At 41.0% G+C, this 13,364-nt stretch overlaps 1 protein-coding gene across 1 annotated transcript in view; it reads right to left on the reverse strand.

Moving 5' to 3' along the window:
• Positions 1-13,214, reverse strand: part of LOC117452187 (collagen alpha-1(XVII) chain-like) — a 35,184-nt gene extending 21,970 nt beyond the window's left edge. Inside the window, exons 1-15 of the mRNA XM_034090677.1 lie at positions 13,136-13,214; positions 12,760-12,808; positions 11,098-11,603; positions 10,901-10,948; positions 9,368-9,421; positions 9,181-9,228; positions 8,873-9,016; positions 8,002-8,100; positions 7,714-7,779; positions 7,542-7,622; positions 7,152-7,202; positions 6,722-6,883; positions 6,545-6,625; positions 6,397-6,441; positions 564-686 (exon numbers count right to left, since the gene is read on the reverse strand). Of these exons, the coding sequence (XP_033946568.1) occupies positions 564-686; positions 6,397-6,441; positions 6,545-6,625; positions 6,722-6,883; positions 7,152-7,202; positions 7,542-7,622; positions 7,714-7,779; positions 8,002-8,100; positions 8,873-9,016; positions 9,181-9,228; positions 9,368-9,421; positions 10,901-10,948; positions 11,098-11,603; positions 12,760-12,808; positions 13,136-13,214 (1,636 nt within the window). The remainder of the gene's footprint in view (positions 1-563; positions 687-6,396; positions 6,442-6,544; positions 6,626-6,721; positions 6,884-7,151; positions 7,203-7,541; positions 7,623-7,713; positions 7,780-8,001; positions 8,101-8,872; positions 9,017-9,180; positions 9,229-9,367; positions 9,422-10,900; positions 10,949-11,097; positions 11,604-12,759; positions 12,809-13,135) is intronic.
• Positions 13,215-13,364: the final 150 nt, after the last annotated feature.

Genomic DNA, 13,364 nt, shown 5'->3' on the forward strand with positions numbered 1-13,364 from the left:
TCAAGTTATTAAGCATTAACAAAGAAAGAAGTTGTTTTTTATTTTATTTGAGTTTTGCCTCTTTGTTTTGACTATTGTAAAGGCCTCTTTTCTTTGTTGAATGTGTAAAAGTTTGTTATTTTATTTTGAGCATTACCATATATATTTACATATACCATTGTATAATATCATCCCACCATTGGAGGCCAAGCAACTCATCAACTGTAAGTAACACAAATATAAAGGAAAGAAAACGAGTAAAACATGTCTGTTTAAGGCGTCTAGTGGCTTGTAGGGCTGAACGATTAATCGATTTTAAATCGAAATCGCGATTTTAAATGATGCGACTTTTTCTTCTTCTTGTGTGTCAGTCATCCACACCAATCAGAATTGCTGTGCTCCACATGTACCAGCCATTGTTAACCAATCAGAAGTGGCCCATGATAGAAGGTGATAGACAGATTGATCCAATCAAAGTATTTTTGAAAGTGCCTGCCCTTTCCAAATGGCTTCCATATACAGATATGTAAATGTATTTGACTGACACGCATGGAGGTCATGCAAAGAGAGAATGCACGTCTTACCCAAAGCTATGAGTCCAAAGAGGAGGCCGAGGAGGAGGAGCAGGCTGAGCAGGAGGCCCAGCAGCCACTTCCACCAGCTGCAGCAGGAGCAGAAGCTGAAGACCGAGTCACTCTCACTGATCTCTGAGAAACAGACACATAGGTTCACATTTTCTGTCCTCTTTGTATTGTTTCTGGAAGACAGGACCCTTTAGTAAAATATGTAATGATTAGTTATCAACATTTTCTAAGCTTATACAGTAGGTCCCTTATTGTATCTTATATTTGCATAAAATAATTTCTGCTTTATTGCGAGAGTAAAATGAGATTATCGATAACACTCTTATATTAATTTAAATGCAAAACTAAGCCAGGAACAGATTAGCTAGACATTAGCCAAGACATAGTTGTATTTACACTTTCAGTTTCTGCACATATTATACAAATAAGATGTTAATTATTGAGTTTGTTGAGGTGCTGGTTAGCTTTGGACAGAGTCAGACTAGATGTTCCCCCATTTGTTTCCAGTTAGGCTAAGCTACATCTCTCCTGGCTGTAGCTTCATACTTAGCCTACTGCGGTGGCTGAGAAGTGCAATCGACAATTACAAAGTGTGAAACACTTTTACAAAGCAAATTTACATTTTATAAAACAAAATTACATTTTATAATAACAAAATTACATTAGCGAAACACTTTTACAAAAGCTGAGACAAATTTACAAGTGTCGAAACACTTTGACATTTCCCGAAACACTTTAACAAACTAGAGAATCGAACCGGAAAGGGAATGCCCATCATACCAGAAGTGACGTGCAAGTGATTGACACAAACTTCCGTTTGTTTTGGTGGATAGACCGCCGGTACCTATGGACGGTACGAGTGTGTTTATGGTCGTTAAACATGTTTTGTCCGTTCTGTGTAAACCACCTGGGCCAAGTGACATGGTTTTTGCTCATCACAATATACATGCATGTTACATGTTCGCCAAGTAGGAAGTGGAGCTGAGCCTTTTGCTGTGTTTACCTTCATTAGACAGCTAAATAGCGACTGCAGGCTGCTTCGGTATAGCCACACACCTTTACACACACACACACACACACACACACACACACACACACACACACACACACACACACACACACACACACACACACACACACACACACACACACACACACACACACACACACACACACACACACACACACACACACACACACACACACACACACACACACACACACACACACACACACACACACCTCTACGCACATCGAACTGTCCGATTATTCCCCCTATTACTCGTTTTATGAAAGAGATGTCCGGTCGACAAGGCGCATGACGTGTGTGTTTGTGCTCTGCTCAGCTCCGCTCTGTGTGTGTGTGTTCAGTGTGTTTGTGTATATCTGACACCAGCATTTGTTTTCAAATTACCATGAGCAGTAATTTACACACTTCTGACCAACTCCATAGGTATAAGTGTGTTCCCAAATGAAATAAATGTGTTTAATCTTAATCTCGATGTAGTGCTCAGTGCTGTCGGAGTGCAGGGGAACACTGCGGTCAACTCAGCCGTCTCTCGCGTTTGCTTGGTCAAATCAGCAGCTCTTCATTTGTGAATGCGCGACTAATCCCGCCTTTACGTTAATCGACCGAGAAGCGGCACTGACGCTACAAGAGTAAAATAATGCATGTTTTTATGCTATATTTACGATAAAAATATGTTTTACCATAAGTTCTTAATAAAACTGACACTGTTGGACTCAGTACTAGTTTGACTGCTACCAACATACAATTAAGTACTTTTACTGTGTACTTTTTGGGTAATACCTGGTTAAACTCCTGTCCTGAGTACAATAATTCATAGTTCATATACAATACAGGAATTATTGTACTCAGGACGGGAGTTTGACCGAGTATTAATCAAAAAGAACACAGTAAAAGTAGTTGATTGTACTTGTGCTAGTAGTCCAAGTAGTGCTGAGTCCAACATCAATTTCATGTAGATTGTTTTGCAAAAAATAATTGTATCCCTCATCAAATATAGCAGAATACATGAATTATTGTACTCAGGACGGGAGTTTGACAGAGTATTACTCAAAAAGTACACAGTAAAAGTAGCTCATTGTATTTGTGGTAGTAGTCTAACAAGTACTGAGTCCAACAGTACCAATATTATTAAGAACTTATGGCTAAAAATCATTTAATCTCTCATCAAATATAGCAGAAGTGGCATGATTTTGTTCTCAGGAGGGGACTTTTAGAGAGTATTACCCAAAAAGTACACAGTAAAAGTACTTCATTTTATTGTTGGTAGCAGTCAAACTAGGACTGAGTCAAACAGTGTCAGTTTTATTAAGAACTTATGGTGCAAATTATTTATATCGCAAATAAAGCAGAAAAAACATTGCGCACTCAAAAATGAAGAGCTGCTGATTTGACCAAGCAATTGCGAGAGACGGCTGAGTTGATCACAGAACAGGTGTTGTGTCAAATTATGCACCCCCGTCGTGAAATGCACCCCCTGGCCTGCCGTTAAAAGCGCCCCCCCCCAAAAAAGATGCTTCTATTAATCCCACCCTCAAGCACTTTGGAGGGTATAGTTGTAGGACTAGTACCAATAAATGGAGCAAGTTTCATGTATGTGACATGACATTCAGAGATAGCAAGGGGTGCATATCGTGGCAACCAGGCTGTTCATAAAAAGCACCACCCAAAATAAAAACAATTATATTAATCCCACCCTCAAGCACTTTATGCACTTTATGTAAAAAAAATACATTGTAAAGCACAAGTACAAGCAAAAGTATACAGACAGGACGTCACAATTAAATAAAAACATATATTAAATAAAAAATGAACTGAAAAATAAGTGACGAATGAATGCAAAATCCAGGATTCGACAACCCAACCATCAAAAAGACACCATAGAATAGCGGACTATACATTCAAATGCGCGTTCCCGTGTCAAGGGGTGCATTTCACGACGGGGGTGCATAATTTGACACAACACCGGAACGGACGACACTATCTTAATATATTCTGAAAACAAATGCCAGTGTCACACACACACACACACACACACACACACACACACACACACACACACACACACACACACACACACACACACACACACACACACACACACACACACACACACACACACACACACACACACACACACACACACACACACACACACACACACACACACACACACTGGTGACCGGACATCTCCTTCATAAATAGAATAATAAGGTGTAATAATCGGGCAGTGCGATGTGTGTGTGTGTGTGTGTGTGTGTGTGTGTGTGTGTGTGTGTGTGTGTGTGTATATGAGTGTGTGTGCGTGTGAGTTTGTAGAAGTGTGTGTGGCTATAACGAAGCAGCCTGCAGTCACTCTTTAGCTGTCTAATGAAGGTAAACAGAAACGTATCTCGTGCGCACGAAATAGTACATCGTGATGAGCAAAACCATGTCACTTGGCCCAGGTGGTTTCCACAGAATGGACAAAACATGTTTAACGACCATAAACACACTCGTGCCGTACATAGGTACCGGCGGTCTATCAGCTAAAACAAACTGAAGTTTGTGTCAATCACTTGCACGTCACTTCTGGTATGATAGGCATTCCCTTTCCGGTTTGATTCTCTAGTTTGTAAAAGTTTGTTTCGGCAAATGTTAAAGTGTTTCGAGACTTGTACATTTGTCTCAGTTCTTGTAAAAGTGTTTCGCTAATGTAATTTTGTTTTATAATATGTAATTTTGTTTTATAAAATGTTAATTTGTCTCTAGCTTTGTAAAAGTGTTTCTCATCTTGTTAAATTGTTTTTTCTTTGGTAAAAGTGTTTCGCTAATGTAATTTTTGTTTATAAAATGTAATTGTGTTTTTATAAAATTTAAATTTGTTTTAGAAAATGTAAATTTGTCTCAAGCTTTGTTAAAGTGTTTCACCCTTTGTAATTGTCGATTGCACCTCTCCTACCACCTGTCCTCTGGACCCTATCCCTTCAAACCTCCTTCAGACTATCGCTCCTGATATTCTACCGTTTCTCTCCCATTTCATCAACACTTCTCTAACTTCTGGTCACTTTCCAAACAGTCTCAAGGAGGCAAGAGTAAACCCTCTCCTAAAGAAACCCACTCTCAACCCGTCTGATGTTATAAACTACAGGCCTGTCTCTCTCCTCCCGTTCCTGTCTAAAACACTTGAACGCGCTGTCTTTAAACAACTCTCCTGTTATCTCCATCAGAACAACCTTCTGGATCCGCACCAGTCTGGTTTCAAGGCAGGTCACTCCACAGAAACTGCTCTCATTGCTGTCACTGAGGAACTGCACACTGCCAAAGCAGCCTCCCTCTTCTCTGTCATCATCCTGTTGGACCTGTCTGCTGCATTCGACACGGTGAATCATCAGATCCTCCTTCGCACTCTCCAAAAACTTGGAGTTTCAGGCTCTGCACTTTCCCTCCTCACCTCATACCTCAAAGACCGCACCTACAGGGTAACTTGGAGAGGGTCTGAGTCCGACCCTTGTCAATTAACTACAGGGGTCCCTCAGGGCTCTGTTCTTGGTCCCCTCCTCTTCTCCTTGTACACAAACTCGCTCGGATCAGTCATTAGCCCACATGGTTTTTCATACCACTGCTACGCTAACGACACCCAATTAATTCTGTCCTTTCCCCGCTCAGAGACCCAGGTCGTCGCACGCATCTCTGCTTGTCTAGCTGACATCTCTCAGTGGATGTCTGCTCACCACCTCAAGCTCAACCTTGACAAGACTGAACTGCTTTTCCTTCCAGGAAAAGATTGTCCCACTCTTGACCTAACAATCAACATCGGCACCTCTGTTGTTTCCCCGACTCAGACTGCAAGGAATCTGGGTGTGATCCTAGATAACAAACTGTCCTTCACTGCAAACATAGCTGCTACACCCGCTGCTGCAGATACACGCTTTACAACATCCGGAGGATACGTCCCCAGCTGACCCAGAAAGCGACGCAGGTTCTGGTCCAGGCTTTCGTCACCTCACGCCTAGACTACTGCAACTCCCTCCTGGCTGGTCTACCTGCATGTGCCATCCGACCTCTGCAGCTCATCCAGAATGCAGCTGCTCGCCTGGTCTTCAACCTTCCTAAATTCTCCCACACCACGCCGCTCCTCCGCTCCCTTCACTGGCTTCCGGTAACTGCTAGAATCCACTTCAAGACAATGGTACTTGCGTACCATGCTGCGAATGGATCTGGCCCTTCCTACATCCAGGACATGGTTAAACCGTACACCCCAGCACGTGCACTCTGCTCTGCATCAGCCAAACAGCTCGCTGCACCCTCGCTGCGAAGGGGACCCAAGTTCCCATCAGCAAAAACACGTGGGTTTGCTATCCTGGCTCCAAAATGGTGGAATGAGCTCCCCATTGACATCAGGACAGCAGATAGCTTACACACCTTCCGGCGCAGACTGAAAACTCATCTCGTTCGACTCCACTTCGAGCGATAGAACTATTAACAAAGCACTTATATACTAATAAAGGACTGGCTTATCTAAAGCCAGTTGAGTAGCACTTGAAATGTTGTTGCTCTATGAAACCTGATGTACTTATATGATTCTGTTTTCTTCAAGTTTGTATTTTGTTGGTCGAACGCACTTATTGTAAGTCGCTTTGGGTAAAAGCGTCAGCTAAATGCAATGTAATGTAATGTAATGTACAGATGTCAGAGTTGTATCTTCTCATCAACTTGTATTTTCTACAATGTACCATTTCCATATCTAAACATTCAACCTACATCATGTTTGATCTTTAAAAAATACATATAGAAAGAAAGTTAAAGTGTGACTTTTTACAGTACCTGCGTAGGTGGCTTTGTCTTTTGTTGCCACTTTTAGGGTTGCAGCTTTAAAAAGAAAACAAATGAAAAACATTGGAAACAATTACATGCCGAGCAACAGATGTAATGTATGTGATGAATCATGAGGACAATAAGTCTTGTTGTCTACATTTAGTATCTGTTCCTTCCTCCATTGTGCTGGATGATAACTTCTGTTTCTCTCTCTGTAGGGAGTCCCCAGAGAAGAACGCTAAAAGACAACAGTACATTATCAGTTTTAATACAGAGGAAGAATTATCATCCTTGGTGATTTTTTTATATATCAGTACTACGTTTTTAGTATTACCAGAAGTAGTAGCATGTGCAGTAGACATGAACTGCTTCCCTGTGTCTTTGGTCATGACCAGCCGCTCCGTCTCCTTCTTCACGGGAGCATTCTCCTTCTCTATCAGCACAAACTTAAAGTCTTTGCCTGGGCTCTCATCATTAATGGGACTGCTGGGTCTCACTGGGATTAACAAAGAAACAACCATTAAAACTCATATGATGGCCTATTGAGTGCAGACATTTTTGAATTACATGTGATTTAGAAAAAAAACAAAAAACAATTATAGTCACTTTCCTATGCCTAATACTAAATCATTGTATTTACTATACTCTTAATGAATGTAATGTACAGTATAATTATGTTAAGGGGGTGTTTGGTCAAACAAAAGGGGGTAAACTCTGTTTCATAAAGACAAAGCAATTTTTAAAAACTAATATCTATCCCTCACCTGTGGTTGTGCCGATTACAGGACCAGACACATTTTTCTGGACACCATAAACTGTGAGGAGACAAACAGGCACGGTAGAAAGTAAAACGGGTTTGCTCAAAAATGTTCTAATAATAAAACATATAGAACACATTGTTTTTCTCTGAGACTCTCTGATATGTTTCCTTATGAGAGTGGTATTTTGTGAAATTATTTTGTTTGCTTATACAACAGTTTTTTCATGAAACTCACATGATGTAATTAAAAGATTCAATATTGACATGGCTATTTGGGGTTTATTTTTGTAGATGAAGGCCCCTGGGCCTGTGGGTGGTAGGCCTGCTCAGTAATCCATCCATGGCAGTACAATATTATCTGGTTATGACAATTAGAAGGAAATCCCTACTTTACCTGTTTGTGTGTTGGCTCCAGTGGCAGAGAAGGCCATGGGGCTGGTAGTGCCCAGGTTATTCTGAAGACCATACATAGGAACTGAGATAGAGAGAGAAACAACATCTACTGTCAGTGCCCAACTCAGGATGTGAAACCACAGTGGGCTTTGACATGACAGGAAGAGAATTACCAGTGCTGCCAGCAGAGAATCCACCATTCATCGATGGGGAGCTGAGGGTCAGGTTGTTCTGAACTCCTGCACAGACAGAAAACATCACACACATATCACAGTTGGCTAAAACCTAAAGCATAAATTCATGCCTTATTCACCTATAACTACCATCTTACATAGACCAATGATGGACATCAGGTCAAGTCTATTTATGTAATAAATCACATAGTTTACCTCTGCTAAAGTGAATGGTGATATGCAAAAGTGGTACATCTAGCAACAGGTGGCTGATGTTATTAGACTGACCTGATGAGTAAAGGGTGGAGGTAGCCGACAGGTTATTGGGGTTAGTGTTGTAACCGTAGCCACTGCTCCCACCTCCGGACCAAATGCTGCCATAGTCCTCTGGTAGGAAAAAGAAAAAAGAGGAATGTAGAACATGTACTAAACATGAATATAAAAAAAGATAATTTGTATGAATTGTGTTGAAAACCCCCCTGTCTATGGTCTTGACTCTTGAGGGAGGCGGGGCTTAGCTTCCACCTACCGGGCCACACCTGAACTAATTTAAGGCGTTCATCAGCCCTGTTCAGCCTCCTTCCTATGTCTGAAGCAGCATGCTGCGTCACATGTGCTCTCCTCACATGTGCTCACCTCATCCATGGACAGTTTGATGCATTCTTTGAGTAAGTCGTTAACATGGTTTATAGTTATTGATGGCTTTGTTTATGCTTACTATGTTAAAGCAACATTTCTTTTGATTGAACCTTAGTGTTCTGCTTTCCCTGATTGCTATTATTGTGTTTATATCCTAGCCTTGAAATCATCTTGTGACAGTCAACAACACTTGTGAAGGAAATAAACGGCTCTCATCTCTGGTCCAAGGCAGAAGCACTTTAGGCAATTCTCAAACCTAGCTAAATAAATTTTCACAAATTATATTAGAATTGTTCAAGGTCTACTGTGACGGATTAAGAGGGATATATTGTCAGAAATGAATCACCTGAAAATAACTGACATTATTATTGTTAACTGAGAAGGAGCCTCTCTATCTCCATAGTAAGTGGGTCCTCTTCAGAAATATGGTATTCATTTGGTTGCAACGTGCAGCCTGACCACTAGATGACCCCTCAATAGCCCTTCAAAGATAACAAACCTGGCATCTGATTGGCTGAACCTGTGGCGGCACTGTCAGACATGGTCCTAGTTTCAACGCTGGCCTTCTTGGGGATAGGCAGCGTGTTGTTGGGAGAGCGGGTGGGGCTGGTGCTGGTGGAGTGGTTTCCTCTCAGCAGGCGCTTCACGTCATCCAACTCCGTCCCTGTACAGCCGAGCTAACAGTGAGCCTCAAACAGACAACCACCCTGTGCCTAGTTTCATTATACACACAATTTAATATATATTTCTCGAGTACATTGTTCCGTCATAAAGACATTCTCTAGAATCAGAAATTGGATATGCATGACAGTAAAGAGTCATACTCACAACTTGCTGGAGGAGAAGCACTCTGAAGTCTTGCTCTGATTTCACTCTCTAGACAAAGAGAACAGTTGTAGATCTAAAATCATTGGCACTTTAATGTAATTTCATAATTTGTAAATTAGAGGACGAAATTGTATTGTGTATTTTTATGCATGTTTTATGAACTAATGTGCCAGAGCAGCCAGCGTACCTCTGCTCTGAGTTCTCCCTCTGGTGGCAGAGCTAGAAGCTAGACTTGAAGTGCCTGAAAGAAAAACAAACAGAGTGATTGACATTTTGAATACATCCGTACACCCCAGCACGTGCACTCCGCTCTGCATCAGCCAAACGGCTCGCTGCACCCTCGCTGCGAGGGGGACCCAAGTTCGCATCAGCAAAAACACGTGGGTTTGCTATCCTGGCTCCAAAATGGTGGAATGAGCTCCCCATTGACATCAGGACAGCAGATAGCTTACACATCTTCCGGCGCAGACTGAAAACTCATCTCTTTCGACTGCACTTCGAGCGATAGAACTATTAACAAAGCACTTATATATTAATAAAGGACTGGCTTATCTAAAGCCAGTTGAGTAGCAGTTGAAATGTTATAGCTCTATGAAACCTGATTTATATGATTCTGTTTTCTTCAAGTTTGTTTCTTGTTGGTCGAATTCACTTAATGTAAGTCGCTTTGGATAAAAGCGTCAGCTAAATGCAATGTAATGTAATCTTCACATTCCCAAGTTCCTGAGGTACCAGTTAAGCCCCATGGGCTACTTTCCAGTGGCCCAAAACGCAACATCTTGCAAGAAACGGCGTCTAAGAGCTTCTTAACATTTAACAAACTATGAATGTGTCATACCCACTTAATGGGAAGAAACTCAGCTATCAGATAATATTAATATGTTTTAGCTAAACGAAACACCAGGGTAATAACAAAGGCTCTGAATTAGCCCTGAGCGAAAAAATGCTAACGTACTTAGCACAGAACTCACGGTAAAATACCCTTATTACTTATCATATCTGCACAAACAAGATATCGGTATAGGTTAATCCAATGTGTCTGAAATGATTACTGATAATCCATCTTCATATTTATGTCAATAGCGGAGTTTTCATATATAGCTGCTATGATAGCTACCAGAGTGTATGATAGCTTCCGGGTTTGGGCATTCTGGCTACGCATCACTCATTCACCAATGGGTAATGTTTAGATGGATTTTAGGAACTTCCCCTCCATTCTATTGGCTCTAACAGTTAAAAAGAGATGTCAATCGTCAAAATCGACCTAGGGGGCCAGAGATTATGGAAATACACCCAAATGACCCCAGAAGTGTTTTTTTTTTTTAAACCTCTCTAAAAAGGTCAAATGTCACTTGTTTTGCATCAATCTTGATACAGGGTACTTATTATATGTTATAGTTTGGATTCCTAAAGCTTTTAGTCTACCATCCCATCATTCAAGGGTGGTTTTAACTATAAGTAATGTTTTCTTTTTGGACGGACACTATTATTTACATTTTTTTTACTATGTTCAATCTGAATTTACTTTAAAATAAAAAAATTCTATACTGTATTGATTCTGACTTTTCTACATCCAACTCACAGGTTTATCATTGCTTTGAGAACAAAGATTATTAATTTACCCCTTTTAGAAGTGAAGTTATAGTCATTCGTTCTGGGAATGTCATTTTCGAGCCTGAGGCCTGAAATACAGGCTCGGGCTTAATTAAGTGAACCTTACCGTACTCCTTCCTTTTGTACTCTGGAGAGGAGTTCGTGCTTGAACTTTCTGAAACATAATGAGAAAGAATTTACGATATTATCCTTCTTCCAGAAGTAGTTATGTGAGGGCCTTGTTTCAAACAGCAAATAATGTGAAAACAACCCAACAGTTCAGTAAAGCAGCATTCATTTGTTGACCCTTGACTTTTGACTAACCGTAGAAGACATCTGAGACAGCTGCTGCCATGGTGGTAGTGCCCTTCTTCTCTTTTGGAACAGGTGAATAAGTGACTGCTGATGACGATCCTCTCTTTGCCTCCCCAGACCCTCCTGAACTGTAACTGTTCTTCGTCACTGTTGAAACTGTGACTGCTCCCAGATCCCCGTCTCTTTTTCCATCTCTGCCCCCACTCACAAAACCAGAAGACATGCCAGAGGATCCCTTTCCAGTGGCCCTGAACCCCACCGCTCCAGCAGCTCCCTTTGTTGCTGCCCCTGAGCCCCCTGAAGTTGCTGAACTTCCAACCCCTGAGGATACAGCACAGGATGCCCCAAGAGTAGTGACACTGATGCCTCCTGCGGCCTTGCTGGTTCCGTATCCACCGGAGCTGGTGGCATTGGAGCTGGCAGAGGTGGTCAAGCCTGAGCTGCTTGTTCCGCCCGAGCCGTACCCACCTGAGCTGGTGGCATTGGAGCTGCTGGATGTGATCCGGCCTGAGCTGCTTGTTCCACTAGCGTTGTATCCACCTGAACTGGTGGTATTGGAGCTGTTGGATGTGATCTGGCCTGAGCGGCTTGTTCCACTAGAGCCGTATCCACCTGAGCCAGCGTCGTCGTAGCTGCTGGATGCGATCAGGATTCCTCCGGAGCTTCCTGATGCAGCTTTCTCACCTGACTCTCCTGCGCTCATAGAGAGATCCTCTAGGAGAAGACAGGAAATCAAAAAATAGGAGGAGATGATTTGCCACTTCATCATAAATAGTGCATTGGGTTTTCATCTCAGCTCTAAAAGGTTAGATCTTATCAAATGCATCATCAAGCACTCAGAAGTCTGCAGGGGCTAAGGATGGTTAATTTATCATTTATCTCAATCCAGTTCAAAATACAAGACTGCACAGGCAAAGCCCATATTTGAAAATTCTACTATTCTACTTTTTTTGGTGGTTTCATAAAAGAACATTCCTAAAGTAAGCCTCTTTACTCTTTACATGACTGAACATGCCCTATTGCTCTCAACCATGACATCCTTCCACTCTTATATAAGATTGATTGACACGCACATAAAACATCCTTTCTGCTGCCGCAGGTAATGACATTTAATGTCTAATAAAAAGAAAAAGCTGTTTGCTAAGAGGCTTGGCGGCCTCTAGCTCTCTCTAGTGGCAAACCACAGGGTACTTTAAAGCTGCATACATGTTATAGTGTTTTGGCCAGAAGGAGCCAGCAAAACAATCTGTAAACATAGCTTCATTATGATCAACCTGTAGGCCTATAGCTTGAAGCAATACATTGGTTATTTACACATCCTGCAGATTCAACATTTTGATTTTGGCTACCAAATGTATTAAATGTAATCTACCTTTAGCTCAGATTTAGTTTATATTTACCACAAATAAATATTTCAGGCTAAAGGCACTTAAAATCCTAATAAAGCTAATTGGGATGCACTGCTTAGTGATCGTTTTCTTTTGGTTTCCCCCCTTTCACATAACAAAGAAACAGTAATTTTGGTCAATTCGTAATATAAGAAAGTGTTGAGTGTAGCTATAACTGTACAATCTATCTTTCATTACAATGAATAATCAATTCAGTGTATAATCTAAAATGTTCAATATGTGTATAAATCATGATGTGTTTGATAGATGTGAAGAAAGGCACAGCTTACTTTGCGATGTCAGTCTAGTAGTCGTCACTGATTTTGTGACCACTGTAAAAAAATAAAAATAATGGCTAATTATAAATACTTACGAAAAGTTATGTTTTTGATTTGGCATTTCAAGTGTTCACTGAGAACAGTTCTCATTGGAACTAGTCTTTTTTGAGAAACTACAACATGTTATAAGATATTTCTCTACCCAAAATTCTGAGACACATACCTCATTGCATGTAATTATTGGTCCTCCATTTGTAATAACATACAGCAAGACATTCTACAGCTAATTTAAGCCTGTGTTAGGTTATAATACATTTGTTGAGAATACAAATAAAGAAAGTTTATGCAGCATAGAAGGCATGTACACCTCTCAGATTTTACCTTTGCTACTTCCTCCAACACCTCCGCCAACCCCACCTCCACCAGAGCCGACAGACGTGGATGTTTTTCGATTGTCCATCCAACGCTATCTGTTGCAAAAAAGACAACCAAAAACAAGATAGTTTACACTATATACAACGTTTTTTGACTGAATGTTATGCTGTGTTTAATATCAAAGACTATGAGCATGAAAAGGTGGTTTTATATGACATTAAACCATACCCTGAGG

This window comes from Pseudochaenichthys georgianus, chromosome 1 (genome assembly GCF_902827115.2).
Source record: "Pseudochaenichthys georgianus chromosome 1, fPseGeo1.2, whole genome shotgun sequence".
Lineage (NCBI taxonomy): Eukaryota > Metazoa > Chordata > Actinopteri > Perciformes > Channichthyidae > Pseudochaenichthys > Pseudochaenichthys georgianus.